General features: G+C 38.9%; 1 protein-coding gene across 1 annotated transcript; it reads left to right on the forward strand.

Annotated features, from left to right (window-relative positions):
- The first annotated feature begins 3728 nt into the window (after positions 1 to 3728).
- Positions 3729 to 16127, forward strand: SPIC (Spi-C transcription factor). Its single transcript, XM_006731292.3, has 6 exons — positions 3729 to 3954; positions 5562 to 5587; positions 6574 to 6670; positions 7398 to 7510; positions 9140 to 9248; positions 13159 to 16127. The coding sequence occupies exons 2-6, from the start codon at positions 5585 to 5587 to the stop codon at positions 13584 to 13586; spliced, it is 750 nt and encodes a 249-aa protein (XP_006731355.1). The 5' UTR covers positions 3729 to 3954; positions 5562 to 5584; the 3' UTR covers positions 13587 to 16127.

Genomic DNA, 16127 nt, shown 5'->3' on the forward strand with positions numbered 1-16127 from the left:
AAAAAAAAAAAGACTCAGTTCTTTAATCCCTTAAACAGTGGAGTTATTTCTTTATTATTTTTGTTATTTTATTATTATTATTATTATTTTAAACTTCCTGTATAGTTAACATGTAGTGTTATATTGGTTTCAGGTGTACAATATAGTGATTCAACAATTATATATACTACTCAGTGCTCATCATGATAAGTGTACTCTTAATCCCCTTCACCTATTTCACCCCTTACCTTACCTTACCTCTCCTCTGGTAACCATCAGTTTGTTCTCTAGAGTTAAGAGTCTGTTTTTTGGTTTGTCTCTTTTTTCCTTTGTTCATTTGTTTTGTTTCTTAAATTCCACATATCAGTGAAATCATATGGCATTTATCTTTCTCTGATTATTTCACTTAGTTATACCTTTTATATCCATTCATGTTGGTGCAAATGGCAAGATTTCTTTCTTTTTATGGTTGAGTAATATTCCATTGTATATATGCACCACATTTTTTTTTTTTTATTAGAAAGAGAGAGTGTACATGTGAGCTGGGGGGCTGGTGGTTGGGCTGAAGGAGAGGGAGAGAGATAATCTTAAGCAGGCTCCACGCCCAGCATGGAGCCCAACAGAAGACTTCACTCTCTCTCTCTCAAAAAAAAAAAATATATATATGTATATATATGAAGCTCTCTATTCTCAGAAAATGCAATCTTCCACCTGAAGCTTGGCACCAGATGATATAGAATCCAGAACATCTGTTGCTTAAGATTTTTTAAAATAATCTCAGTTACCACTGAGGACAATGAACTTCTGCAAAAGAGACTTCATCAGGAATCCTCTCTTTAGAGCCCCTGTTACTCAGCTCACTTCTGGTGTTGAGGGAATCGTTGATGTCTACTACATCGATAAAGATGTTCTGTGTATGTGTTTGTCTATTGGGTATAAATGTCTTAAGAAGAAGTACTTAGGGATGCCTGGGTGGCTCAGTCAGTTGAGAGTCTGCCTTCCACTCAAGTCATGATCCCAGGGTCCTGGGATCGAGTCCCACATCGGGCTTCTTGCTCAGTGGGGAGTCTGCTTCTCCCTTTGCCTGCTTCTCCCCCTTTCTGCCACTCTCCCTAATTGTGTTCTCTCTCTCTCTCCCTGACAGATTGATAAATAAAATCTTAAAAAAAAAAAGTACTTAGACCTTAAATAAGAAGGCTTTGAAAATACAATATAGCAGGAGTTCCTAAACTGGAGTCTGTTGGCCCTACTTGGAGGGTCGCCTGATAATGTGTGCTGATAGCATTTTCCTAGGGACAGAACTCAACAGCTTTCAGTAGATTCTCAAGGAATAGAAGCTTTGACCTCTAAAATGCTAAAAGGACTTGCATCATCTTTTCAAGTTGCTGAAAGCGTTTTTACATCTTAGCCCTACAAAGAACACCAAACCATGTTTCTGTTTTCTCATCTATAATATTGGGTTGTGTCAAAAAACATCAGTGTGCTCATTGCTTTGGCTGAAGAAGTTCTTAAAGATTTTTTTTAAGATTTATTTTATTTATTTATTTTAGGCAGAGGGAGAGGGAGAATGTCAAGCAGACTAGACTCCACACTGAGTGCATGGGGCTCGATCTCACGATCCTGAGATCATGACCTGAGCCGAACTAAGAGCTTAATGGACTGAACTACCCAGGTGCCCAGATTTTTTTAAAGTACAATCTACCCACCAATGTGGGGCTCGAACTCAACTCTAAGATCAAGAGTCACCTACTCTACAAACTGAGCTTGGCTGAAGAAGTTCTACATAGCAACCCTGGCTGCCACTCAAGGGTCCATTTATTAATATCTTGCAGAATAAAACTCTGGAGACACCAGCTGGGAAAATACTGGCTTAGAAAGTTCACTTATTTTTCCATTCATTTCAAATATGTACCAAGCCTGCACTCCTATAAGTATCTGTTGAGTGTTACAGAGGCTACCATGTGGACTGAGAACCCTGGTCAAATGGAACCTAACCTGCAGACACAGGGCTCCAGCATGTTGGTTGAGATTATGTTCATGAAATTACCCAAATCTAGACCCAGCCCAGCCTATCTCCCACATCTAGACCCAAATCTAGATCCAGCCCAGCCTATCTCTCACTTGCAATTGGATCTTAGGAAAAATCATGAAGCCTTTTTGAGCCTAGGTTTGTATTTCTCATCTGTAAAATGGGGCTAAGCAGGCAAATACTATCACATGCAATTTTTTGATTCTTCTGAAATATTTTTTTTGGTTCTTCTGGCTTGATGTATGGGTTGTTCTGGATCCTCCCTCCTACTTTCTAACTTTGCCTCTCAGCCCCTAGGCTCATTTTGCTTGAGCCCCCCATGGCTTTCTCCCTATGCCTTGACTAAACCACACTCATTTCTATTTAAGGTTCTTTACACCTGTTGCTTCCTCTGCCAGGAGCTACTTCCCTGGTTCTTTGCATCTCTGCATTTCTTTTGCTCACTCTTTCTTATTGTTAGATTTCAGCTCACACACACATTCCCTCCCCAGAGAATTTTCGTGACCATTCATCATGACTCCATACTCTCTCCCTATCACCTTTCTCTTATCGTTTTCTTAGTACTCATAATTTAACACTTGAGTAGTTTGCTTTAAAAAAAAAATTATTTCTCCTCATTAGAACTTGTTCAGGGTTATAGTCCCAGGACACTGGACAGTGTCCAGTAGAGAAAAAAGCTCAGAAATACATACTTGTTAAATAAATGAATGAACAGAACAAAGCGGAGGGCGTAGACATGGAAATGGTACAGATTAAAACCTCATCAACATTAGTGATTACAGTTTTATATGGTCGTTACTATAACATCTACATTTCAGAAGAGGGGATGTGTGTTTACATTTGCATAACAAATTGGGTCCAAAAAGTAGATGGTCTAGAACAATAGTCCCGTATCAAAGGTCAGCTCAGATTCCAACAATGCAAAACAGAAAATCTCTCTCCCCACCCAAAAGGTTTACAAAAAATTCTTAGGTGGTTTTCCCCCTGGCGAAATGTGGTATCTTTTAAAATGGTAGAAGTTTGCAGTTAGGTAAGGGTGGTTCAGACACGTGTTTCAGAGGGAAAGTTATTTCTGCTTGGTACATGTGGATATTAGATCAGAAAGACAGGTAAAATGGAATGGGTAACGGGGCAGATGGATGGACTGGGAAGGAAGCATTATAGGTGGAGGGTACACCCCATGATTTCCATCAGAGCCACCAAAATCCATCTCCAGTAGAACTTCTAGCTAAATAAGAGAACTGGACCTCTCTGCAGATCAGCAGCTTCAAGTGTATCCCGGATCACCACGCATGAGCCATTCTTGACTGTTTGGGAAGCTCTGCTGGATTTAGGTATGGAGGGAAGACCATAGCAATGGATTCCATTTCCTGCTCCTAAATGAATGGTGGTAAATAAGGCTAAGGTTGGGATGAGGAGCCTCAAATGCCAGGACAAGAGCCTGCACCTTTAAGATCTCTAAGTAAGGCGATAAGTAGGAGTGAAGTGGTTTGAGAGGAAAGAGACCAATTTGGGAAGGCCAGAGTGAAGGTTGTTTACAGTCCAGGCAAGAAAGGCAATATAGGGTCTAGAATCAGGGGGGAAAAACAGGAACAAAAAAGGGATGAACGAGAGTTGTGCAGGTCAGAGGTTTCCAGCGTGTCTGTGGGGGGCCAGAGGCTCTGCAATTTAGGCTGGGCCGGGGCATGGGGTTTGTTTGGATGCTTTTGGCCCACGGGATATAAACTTCAACATGTCTCTTCAAAATAATAGCCCCTGTTGTCTATTGGCTGTATCGTGAAATAGAAATCATGAGTACACTGTATCTTTTAAAAAAAATCCCCTTTTGTAGCACTTCCTTAAAAACAGCTATTTAATGCAACTCTGCCAGTGAGTTCTTGACAGTTCTGTCTTAACGATTCTGATATTAATGAAACATCTTTGTAAAGGGTTGAAGTGTCTTCCTGGTAAGTGTTTAGCCTCTGTTTTTCAAAATACCTTGTGATAATTTTCTCCTTTGCCCTAAAGAATGTTTCTCATATTGATTGTTCAGATACAAGAAATATTAAGCAATTGAAGTGATCAATAGCGTTTTTGAGCTTTTTTTCTTCCCTTTGGGTTTGCTACTTTTAAGAGTTGTGATTGTTGTGATAATTTTGTGGAGTATTTTAGTTAAAGGCATTTAAGTATTCGATTCAAACTACAACACTCATTTGTTTTGGTGCTATGAGTTGAGGCATAGTTAATTGAAAGTCATTGACATGGCTTTTTAAAAATACATATACTGATGATAATCATTAGGGATCATAGCCCAGGCGTGATTTATGGGTTTTCTTTCTTTTTTCCCCTTAAGTTCTTGCTAAAATGTTCAACATCTCTCACATTGGAAAGTTGTCTTCCAGCTTTTTTGAGGTACAAGTTTAAGGTGGAAAATGTGATGATTTGACATACGAATATATTATGAAATTATAACCACAATAAGATTAGTTAACACTTGCATCACCTTACATAGTTACCTACCTTTTTTAGGGATTTTTTTCCTCATATTTTCTTTGAACTGACATGGCATAGTGATTTTGAAGAGCAGAATAGAATTTCAGTGTCTGCTGACATATTATATTGATTAATTATTATATTGATGGATATGTATAGTAATAGTGTGTTAGATTATATCATCTCTTTGTATTCTACAGTGTTAACGAGTAAACTCACTGTTTGCAGGGTAAATGATAACTTGTGTAAACAGTTGCTTGTGCTAAATAAAATGATAAGCAGTGTTGGACCCCCCACATGCTCTTTCATGTTATGTAGATTTGTTTGTTTTTAGTTCTATAGAACTTACATCTTTTAAAAACCATTTAATGTTTGTTTTGTTTTTATCACTGTTTATTTAAAACAAAATCTAACTTACATGGATAAGAAAGTAGACCAGGGTTCTTATCCTAGGATTTTAAAAAGTCAATGGATGGGTTTTATAGGGTAAATTTTATTTGTAATGTAGATTCACATTTCAAGAGAGAAAAAGCCTATCTTTCACCAGATTCTCAGTAGGTTGACACCAGAAAGATTGGGGGAAAAAAAAGAAAATCACCAATATAAATGGAGAACTATGCTAAGGTAAAAAGGATTCTGATTTTCAGAATTTTTATTAAGATTTTATTTTTAAGTAATCTTTACACCCAATGTGGGGTTCAAACTCACAACCCCAAGATCAAGAGTCGCATGCTCTACTGACTCAGCCAGCCAGGCACCCCTTAAATACTTTAATTCTTAAAACAATTTTGAAATACTTAAGTGTTCTCCTGAGTTACTTTTATATTCTCTTATAAGTTAAGCAGTTTAGGTAATTAACTCTATTTAGCTATTTTAACATTTAAAAAGTTTTGTAATAATAGAAAAGCGAAAAAAAAGTTTGTAGGCAATTTTATAAGAAGAAAAATGTGTACTCATTAAAGAGACTTCAGATGGTACTTTTGGTTCCTACAAAGTATTTTCAGAAAATACTTAGAGTAAGATCTTTTAATTCAGAGGCAAATTAAATACACTATTAATTTTGTTTATTAATCTTTTTCAGAATTGTCAATATATTAATGAAGCATGGTAAGTTGGCATTTTAATCTTCTTTGGAGGATGAGCATCCTCTTTTTTTTTTTTTTTTAAGATTTTATTTATTTATTTGACAGAGAGAGACACAGCTTGAGAAAGGGAACACAAGCAGGAGGAGTGGGAGAGGGAGAAGCAGGCTTCCCGCAGAGCAGGGAGCCCGATGCGGGGCTCAATCCCAGGACTCTGGGATCATGACCTGAGCTGAAGGCAGACGCTTAACGACTGAGCCACCCAGGCGCCCCTGAGCATCCTCTTTGAAGGATGAATGTCCTCCATTTTGAAAATAAAATATATGGATTAGATTATAAGGGCATGAAATGGTTTGCAAAACAGTTCAATTTGGGGGCGCCTGGGTGACTCAGTCTGTTAAGGGTCCGACTCCTGGTTTTAGCTTGGGTCATGGTCTCATGGTGGTGGGACCCAGCCCCGCATCAGGCTCCATGCTCAGTATGGAGTCTGCTTCAGATTCTTCCTCCCTCCCCCTTTGTCCCTCCCCGCTCACACACACTTTCTCTGGGTCTCAAATACATTAAAATCTTAAAAAAAAGTTTAATTTTATATCTTGGGGACATGCTTTTGAAATTAAGAGCATTCCATTTTAAGCAGTGATTCAGATTGTTTCATTAAAGGTATTTCCTTGATCCCTCTTTCCAAATCAGTCTCCTGCTATACAACTCCTTACTAAAATTTTATGAGAATGTTAAATACTATACCATAGAATGAATACTGTTCTCTAAATATTGTATATTATAGAGCAGTGGATCTCAACCAGGGTTGAGAGAGTGCTGCTGGCATCCAGTGAGTGGGTAGAGACCAGGGATGCTGCTAGATTTTCTACAATGCACAGGACAGCCCTCTGCAGCAAAGACTTACCCAACCTTACGTGTCAATAGTGTCGTGGGTGAGAAACCTTCCTTTATATCAGAAAGATTAAGTTCAATTGATAATTTCATAACTTGAGGGTTCTGCCATTGTTGCAGCAGTCCTGTGTTGAACAAGACAAGCTGGGACAAGACTTTGAGGATGCTTTTGAGGTGTTGAGGCAACATTCAACTGGAGATCTTCAGTACTCCCCAGGTAAAGATATCAGTCCCTTCTTTTAGTGGTAATCAAATGGCTTCTTGGGCACACAGACGTATCAGAACAGAGAAGACCATTTTAATGTAGTGCATCTAGGGTTTATTCTAACAAAGGCAAAAAGCTTCCAGGGTTACCTAGCCTACGTAAATTTAAAGTGTCACATATGAAAATGCAAGAATATAGAGAATGACATTCCACATTGGAATACTAGCACATAAAATTATTTGCTGTTAAGCATACTGGTTGATATTTATCTAATAGATAATTTTAATTGTTCAGAGTGGGCTTTTCGGTTATTCTACTTTATCTCATAGACCTTCCATACAAGAGATATTCTACTCAGAAGAACATTCTTTTCTTTTGAGAGTAAATATTCTTATTATTCCTCACCCATTGCCCTATAGACTGTGAAAGATAGTGTAGGTGAAATACAGGTATATTGCCTATTGAGTTTACACAGGGTGTTTTGGGAAGTTCCAAGAGAAAAGAAATCATGGGATCTCTGCTTGCAAGGAACATGTGCTCCAGTAAGGGAAATGGGATATGTAAAAGATAACCAGTATAATGCAATAAATGTAGGGAAATGCAAAGTGATAGAGAACACATGATGAAGCAACCACATATATAAGCATATATGCATATATAAACATCATACACATTGCACACACACGCATGCAATTGTAAACTTCGACTTTTGGAATTTCTTTTTCTGTTTTTAAATTAGATTACAAAAATTACCTGGCTTTCATCAACCACTGCTCTCATGTCAGAGGACATTCCAACTGCTATGGTGTGCTGCCTACAGAGGAACCTGTCTATAATTGGAGAACAGTGATAGTGAGTACATGTACCAATAGACCAATCTCCCAGTAACAGGCAAATTCCCTATTCACACCTGCCTTCCACTTGGTGTAAGCTTGCTGGAACCCAGCTTAGAGGCAGCGGTGACTGTGAGAACACTCACAGACATCAGTGCGGTGAATTTGACAGTCAACATGGGTGATCCTCAGCAAGGCTGTCAAGAAGGAAACTGCCCTCCGTCATTGCTCTCCATCCAGCATCACAGGGTTTGAATGACTTCTAGAAAGATGTGTTTTTAGGGTTCTCACATTACTGCTTCTCGTCCACCTGGAAAATTGCAAAAAAGTATGGTTCCCCTATAAGCCATAGGGCAGAGTCCAAACTTCCCCTGCACTGGCTTTACCTACAATCTTGTATTAACCTGCTGTTTCCCTTCCCAAGCTCAGAGCTAGCTACACGTCTTGGACCAACTCATGGATATTGTTATAGCTCCCTGCAAACAAAGTGTCCCCACCATCTATCTCTCCATTCATGTGTTCTTTTGTATTATTTTCTTTTGCTTTTTTTAAAGATTTATTTCTTTATTTGGGAGAGAGAGAGTGAGTGAGTTGGGCAAGGGGCAGAGGGAGACGGAGAGAGAAACTCAAGCAGACTCTGCACTCAGCACAGAGCCTGATGCAGGGCTCGATCCCATGATCCTGAGATCATGACCTGAGCCAAAACCAAGAGTAAGACGCTTAATGGACTGCACCACCCAGGTGCCCTTGTATTGTATTTCTTAATGCCATGTGGTGTGGTGTAAATATGAAATGTTTTTTCTTTTTTCTTTTTTCTTTTTTTAGTCATTACCTTCAACCATGCTATGTCAAATGTCCTTTCCCTGACCCTCTAAATTGTTCTGTTAAGGCCTCTCCACAGGACATTTCTTTGAACAGGGAATTTGGGTTCCAGCTTAACCTCTTCTACCTTACTTAGGGTTGCCAAGTAAAATACAGCATGCGGATATTTTTATTTGCTAAATCTGGCAACCCTGCTTCCCCTTCAACTCCTACTCCCCAGTATATATCACAGCCTCTTGTGGCTGGGGGGGACTCCTTGCCTGCTGGGAAGTCTCTTAGGGGGTATGGTAAGGTGGCTCAAGTCCATCTTTGTCGAATTAACCCATGGAGACCTACATATCCTTGCCATATGTAATGGTAACAGCTCAGGCTGCTTGCTCCTGTCCCATCTCTTGGCTCTGCCTTCCCTTGGCTGTCATCTTTCTCTTGTCTCCTCTTGCCCAGATGGGCATCCAACAGAGGAATGGAAGCCCATCTTCTTCCCCTTTTTGCTGGCACTTCAATTTTGTACTGATAATTCTTTAAAATTTTCTTCCTGGTATTTTTAGGGAGAAGGAAGGAAGCAACCCCCTCTTCTTTCTTACAGGGAAGGGATGATATGAAAGTCTTCACAAAGCCAAAGAGTACCTTCCATCCCTTGATCCTCTCTCTATGTGGGTTTGAGGCTAGTTCTGCCCTGGGAGGTATCTGGCTACAGTTGAGGATTATGCTTTTTAGAATTTAGGAGATGCTTAGCACTCTTTTTGTCCTCAGCTTTTGACTTTAGCCATCAACTGGGGGCCACATGGAAAGTCCCACTTAACATCCTGCTGCATTATTTATATAGAACAGTGCTGCGGACCTCTATTTTGAAGGAAATACTCATCAATCTCTGCCAAATATCCCTGAAAACCAACTGGTACAACCTGCTGTTCTCCATCAAAAGGGAGGAAAAGGTATGTGGATCCATCACTCTCTTTACAGGTAAAAGAACCAAATCTTCTTCAAATCAACTTTAAAGGGATTTCATATCTGAGTTTAGAACTGCATTTGCAAAATATTATAGTATTGTGATTAAGAATAATTTACCTCTGACAGACTGAACCACTCCAAGTCATTCATCTTGGGTGAGCCTTCTTATTGCTTCATAAAAATGTGAAGCTGCAAAGTGTCACTTCACTCAAATAAATCTGTATTCAAGAATAATGTGTCTATATTTGGGGTATAGAAAGGGGAACTTTTCCATAAGTTGTTTTAGCAGTCTTAACCCTAATCATGAAGGCCTTAGTATAGAAGTTGTCTTCTCAATTAAGTTTCCTGCAAATGAAGTTTCATAATAATTTCAATATTTTGTAAATTTGAAACCTTGATTTCATAAATTGAAGATGGTGGTGATCTCACCTAACAGTGGACAAAGTAATAAAGCAGGATAGTAGCCTCTGATGGCTGTGTGTGGGCCACACACGGGCACATGTACTGTTGGAGGGAGTGTAAATTGGTACAAAGTTTTGTAAGGCAATTTGGCAATAACTACCAAAGACTTAAATTTATCTTTCGACTCTTAGGGACTATATAACTGAGTGTGAACTCTGGATTAATTGTGCGAGCCTGGGAAGATCACTTAACTTTTTGTACCACAGTGTCCTCATTCAAAGAACAAATAATGATAATTGTACAAACATTGTAAGATTGCTGTAAAAATTAAATGAAAAAGTCCATGTAAAGCATTACTCTCATAGCCTGGCACTGGATAATTTCTCAAGAGACCATAGGGGGTGTGTGTGTGTGTGTGTGTGTGTGTGTGTGTACTATACACATTAGGATGTTCCTTGCAGTGTTGTTTCTTGAAGGAAAAGAATGGAACTTACCTACTGCATCTGTCTGTGTATAAGGTACAGAGATGTGTAAGATGCATCATAATTTTACAATGAAATTTTTTTCATATCATAATTTCTAAATTATTTTCAATGAATATTTTTTTGAAAACTAGTTTTGTTCCTATATCTGCATCCTAGAATACTGTATCCTAGAACAAAATTCTAAATATTCAGCAATAATCTAATCCAGCAAAGAATAGTGCATAAAATCACACACGTAAAATAAATCTGTATCACTGAATATTGGTATTGAATATTGAACTGTTACTAGTAGTAATTTAATATAAGGAGAATAACACTTCTACCTCAGTCCAGTGTTTAGCTTGTCATTATTACTATTATTTTTTTAACTAACTATAAACTCCAGGATGTAAAGTCTATCTTTTCAATGATGTTTTATGTTGTAAAGCTTTGCCAGTATGGGCCATATCACCCACCATTTTCTGTTTTTAAAGTTTCATCTTCCACCTGAAACAGGGATACATTTGAAACAGAATGAAATTTCAAAATTATTTGGGGATTCATTATCCAGAGAAAAATAGTACATGCATAAAACAGAACACATAGCTGTTAAAAGGCAAGAAGGCATATCTTAATGCGTTGATAAAGAAAGAACTCTAGGGTGCCTGCGTGGCTCAATTAAGCGGCTGCCTTCAGCTCCGGTCACGATTCTGGGATCGTGGGATCGAGTCCCGCATTGGGCTCCTGTTTGGCGAGGAGCCTGCTTCCCCCTCTCCCTCTGCCTGCCACTCCCCCTGCTTGTGCTCTCTCTCTCTGTCAAATAAATAAAAATCTTAAACAAAAAAAAACAAAAAAAACCCCTCTAAAATAAATTGTTTTAATCCTTTTTAATTCCATGATTTAAAAGTAATAATGCACATTATTTAAAGTCGAAGTGTTCCTTCTTTCTTTCCAAGTTAGGTCCCGGAAGTAACTGTTGTTACTTCAACAGCTGGGTATTTTACCCATCTATAGCTAATTTCTGTATTGTTCTCTGATTTAAGATATATTACTTACTGAAAAAAAACTGCAAAATAATATGATACCACTGGTATTTTTATTTATTTTTATTTTTTTAAAGATTTTATTTATTTGACAGAGAGCACAAGCAGAGGGAGAGAGAGGGAGAAGCAGGCTCCGTGCTAAGCAAGGAGCCTGATGTGGGACTCGATCCCAGGACCCTGGGATCATTACCTGGACCGAAGGCAGACGCTTAACCGACTGAGCCACCCAGGCGTCCCACCACTGGTATTTTTAAAGGATGTGTGTATGTTTATATGCAAATTTTAAAAATTTTAAAAAAATATGTAGTAGAGGGCACCTGGGTGGCTCAGTTGGTTAAGCGACTGCCTTCGGCTCAGGTCATGATCCTGGAGTCCCTGGATCGAGTCCCACATCGGGCTCCCTGCTTGGCAGGGAGTCTGCTTCTCCCTCTGACCCTCCCCCCCTCTCATGTGCTTGCTCTCTCTCATTCTCTCTCTCTCAAATAAATAAAATCTTTAAAAAAAAAAATATGTAGTAGAATAGACTGGAATTTTACTTTCACTTTATGCTTTTGTTTGAATCTTTTACTCTGAGCACATCATACTTTTTTTTTTTAAGATTTTATTTATTTATTTGGCAGACAGTGAGAGAGGGAACACAAACAAGGGGAGTGGGAGAGGGAGAAGCAGGCTTCCCGAGGGGCAGGGAGCCCAATGTGTGGCTCGATCCCAGGACCCTGGGATCTTGACCTGAGCCGAAGGCAGATACTTAACAACTAAGCCACCCAGGAGCCCCACATCATATTTTAATAAAAATTGAAATTTTTTTTCAAAACTGAAAACAAATTTTAAAAGGTGAGGATCCATTATCATTGATTTGACCACTGGATAAGAGACAAAATTTAAGGCTGTGACTTTTAATTGATGATGTGTTTTTTGGTAAGTCCCTTTCATTTCTCAATTTGTAATTTTGAGATAATATAACCACAAAAAGATAATCTTAAAAACCTTTGAGGTTTTAGGATGAATGATGACTGATGCAAGAGTATTACTCCCCAGAGACTGTTCAAAGCAGTTTGGGAATCCACTATTCCACTCTCTCTATGGGAAAAGGCAATTTGGCCATGAATGTGTTAGCTACTGATAGATCTGGTAAGGCATCATATTTACAGGCCAATTCAGAAGTCACAAAATGGGCTGTCCCCTTTGTTCTTTGTTAGGCCAAAGACATCCAATCAACTTAACAAAAATCACAACAAATCCTCTTGAAGTTTTCTGTCTAGACATTCTGAAATATAGGGCTGTATTCCTAAAGAGATAAACTCTGGTGGTACCATTTTATTTCACAGCAATGAAAAATAACCACAATGCCCATTGTCATTGCTCATAAATGATGTCAAAATGTCATGAAGATGGCAATGAAGGTGGCATTTCCACTCCAGTTTTTTCTATTCTTTATTTTTTGCATAACTATGTAGACCAGTTTTTTTTTTTACCTAAGTCTTTGTTCTTAATTTTACTCATATTTATATTTGAATACTATTTTGCATTTTATAAAATACTTTCACATTCCTTACCTCATTTGACTTGACTATTTGAATAAAGCCCTTTCAAATGATTTGCTTTCTGAAAATGGCTTTTGAGGCCTCTCTTTATTTAAAACCACTAAACTTTGCAGTTCATTTTGCTCAGTTTTGTTGTTCTAACATACGACATAGAACTAGTAGTTCAAGATTTAATGGTGAAGAAAGACCACCTGACAGATGGCAGACTTGGATAAAAAGGCACCAGGCTTTCCTTTCCAGTGAAGGACAGTACAAAAATTTTTACAACATCCCCAACAAAGCAAGGTCCAACTGAAACTTCAGTTAGGCAGGCCAAACAGACCTCTGACTTTCAAGTCCCAGTGCAGTTTTGAATTTAGTAGGCACTCAACAAACCCTTCTTGAGGCTGTTTCCTTGTGCATAGCCATGGTGGAGTATGACATTGTTTTTCTCAATTTTAGGCAGGAAGAAGCTCCGACTGTTCGAATACCTTCATGAATCCCTGTGTAATCCTGAGATGGCAGCTTGTATTCAGTGGGTAGATAAAACCAAAGGCATTTTTCAGTTCGTGTCAAAAAACAAAGAAAAACTTGCCCAACTTTGGGGGAAAAGAAAAGGTAACCGGAAGACCATGACTTACCAGAAAATGGCCAGAGCACTGAGGAATTATGGAAGAACTGGGGAAATCACCAAAATCCGAAGAAAGCTAACTTACCAATTCAGTGAAGCCATTCTCCAAAGACTCTCTCCATCTTATTTCTTAGAAAAAGAGATCTTCTACTCACCGTATGTTCAACCTGAGCAAGGCTTTCTCAGCTTCAGTAACTGGAATGCAAATTATAATTGTCCATATGCTGATTATCATGAGCTAAGCCACCCTGATTGCTAAATATTCTCTTACATTTCATGATTCCCTGGCATCAGAAATCCCTACCAATTTCAAGATTTTTCTCTTAAAGCAAATGCTGGAGAGGGAAAAACAATTAACTTCATTGTTTCTAATCTTTTATTAAATAGATTATAATCTGTACAGACTTGGTGAAAAAAGCTGCCAGTGAACGACTTGTAAATGATTGAGCCCCATTTGAAAGTACAGACGAAATGTCCTTGCTCTTACTATTGTTTATGCAACACTTTCAGGTAAACAATGCTAGTAGAGATTATTTGACCTATATTGATTAAAAAATTGTTTTCCTGTCATACACTAAGGCAAAAAAAAATACCACTCTAACATCTGATGGCTTTAGTGACAACAAAATTGCATATGGTAGTCTTCATGCTAAAATACATTCATGATTTTAAAAAACCTATTTTCTTTGCACTTCAGACCTCATGGTCTGTAACCCTGTGGTGCTAAAGAAATGATCTAAGGAAAAAACGACCTACCTTAATGATAAGAGAACTCCAAAGCTTATACTTCAGAAAGCATTTCCTGGCGTTTCTCCCCTGGGGTAGATCCAGGAGCTAACGTTTCTTGCTACCTGCTACTCAGCCACAAGAAGGTGCTCTTGCCTTGTTACCACTCTCTGGCCCAACTTCGAAACAAGACTTCCTCTTCCCTTGAACTAGCCCAGCTAAGACCAGGCTGGAACAATTGGAGAAAAAGAAAAGAAAAAGATTTTGATAAAGGATAGAGATTAGCAAATAAATCCAGAGAGGAACCAGGACTTGAAAACTATGGTTTGTTCTCAACATTCCATTAGGAATGAAGAAGGAAACCCTGTTTCTTAACTTCCTGCTGGCAGGTTCATACATATCCCATCTGTATTATCATGACACAGGAGAGCTTCCTAGACTACATGGGCTATCTTCAGTCCAGGCCAAGAGCTTCCTGGAGCCTACCCTATTTGATATGTACCATTGCCCTTTTTGTGTCCTCCTGGTGTCCTTCATCCCTCAGGGATTCTTAAAAACACGGCAGACTAAGTGAAGGTAATGTTATTGGCCATCTGCAAATGTAGTCTGGCCTTCTGGTATAAACAATGCATCCTCCCCAAAATCATATGTTGAAACTTAATCCCCAGTGTGATGGTATATGGAGGCAGGTTCTTTGGGAGGAAGAGGTCTCCCAAATGGGCTTTGTGCCTTGTAAAAGAGACCCAGAGAGCTTCCTTACCCCTTCTGCTTGAGGACACAAGACGGCCTCCTATGAACCAGGAAGCAGGCTCTTACCATTGAATGTGCTGGTGCCTTGATCTTGGACTTCCCAGCTTCCTGAACTGTGAGAAATTTCTGTTTGAGACACCCAGTTTACAGTATTCTGCTACAGCCACCCAAAAGGAGCAAGACAATTCCAATCAGTGCTCACCTTAAAAGTAGGACCCAGCATTTATGTTCATTTTCCTACAAAGAAATATGTTCTGTAAATGAACAACATGAATTTTACCAGACTTTGCAAAGAGGAAATGAAGAGGTTTTACTACACAGATCATTCAGCCAACAATAAAATTTCATTAACATGTTACTTCTCTCCACAGTCCCTCTTAAACCCAATGGCAGCCAGAGGGGTTCATCTTGACAATTCTCCCAAAAGCCCCCAGTCAGCCCCCAGTCTGTTTCGTACTGTTCTACAGAGTAGCTTTGTCTTGGGCAGAAATCTGGGCTCTGACTTTTACCCAAAGTGGGCTGACCAAAGGCCATTTTCACGAGCATGTCAGTCCTTAAAGACCAAAACCTCCATATACTGTGTGCCATGTGCCCTACTTCAAACAGGGTGTTACTCCCTGCCACCACCAAAGGACAGGGAAGAGAGACTTGTTAGACTCTATCATGGCCCTTCATTTCCTAGTATATGGTATCCCAACCTCTATCTTGTCACTGTCACATGGCTGAATGACTCAAACTCTTCTCCAGTTAGGTAGTGTCCAGTGCTAAGTGAAACAGACATGGTTTCTTCTGTTAGGAAATTTCAATTCTGTCAATATAGATTTGTAAGTTTTATTAGTATTTAACCAAAGTTTACCTAATGCTTTACCGAAGAGCAATTTATTGGTTGATTGGGCACACATATATTGTGAAGTATGTAAAGTGCATCGATGTGGCAGCATTAATTATATCTAACCTGTACAGACTGATACATAACACCCGCTTAACCATCATCTAGATGAGGATACTCAGCATCTCATAAGGTTCTCTCTTTCCCAATGCCCACCTTCTTGAACGTATAAATGGAATCATGCAGTTTGTATTCTTTTGCATCTGCTTTTGTTTCCCTCAATACAATATGAAGTTCATCAGTGTTGCTGGATATAAGAGGAATTTATTCTTACTGCTTTTCAGCTCCTGATTTTTAAAAGACAGTGCCTGAAATCTCTTCTTCAATCTCCAGACTTTATAAATATAAAATGGACCCAGAATATTCTCATTTCACATGGATAGTGTTCCTTTATTACCAACATTATTGATGCCTGTCCTCCACAGAGTCGGAGTG

Source organism: Leptonychotes weddellii, chromosome 5, assembly GCF_054177405.1.
Source record: "Leptonychotes weddellii isolate Sample4059 chromosome 5, ASM5417740v2, whole genome shotgun sequence".
In the NCBI taxonomy this organism is placed as follows: domain Eukaryota; kingdom Metazoa; phylum Chordata; class Mammalia; order Carnivora; family Phocidae; genus Leptonychotes; species Leptonychotes weddellii.

Bases quoted from the DNA above. Each gene is read 5' to 3' on its own strand.
- SPIC (XM_006731292.3), top strand. The intron at 6,671-7,397 runs GTAAAGATATCA...TTTTTAAATTAG, and splicing joins AGATCTTCAGTACTCCCCAG to ATTACAAAAATTACCTGGCT. The intron at 9,249-13,158 runs GTATGTGGATCC...TCTCAATTTTAG, and splicing joins CCATCAAAAGGGAGGAAAAG to GCAGGAAGAAGCTCCGACTG.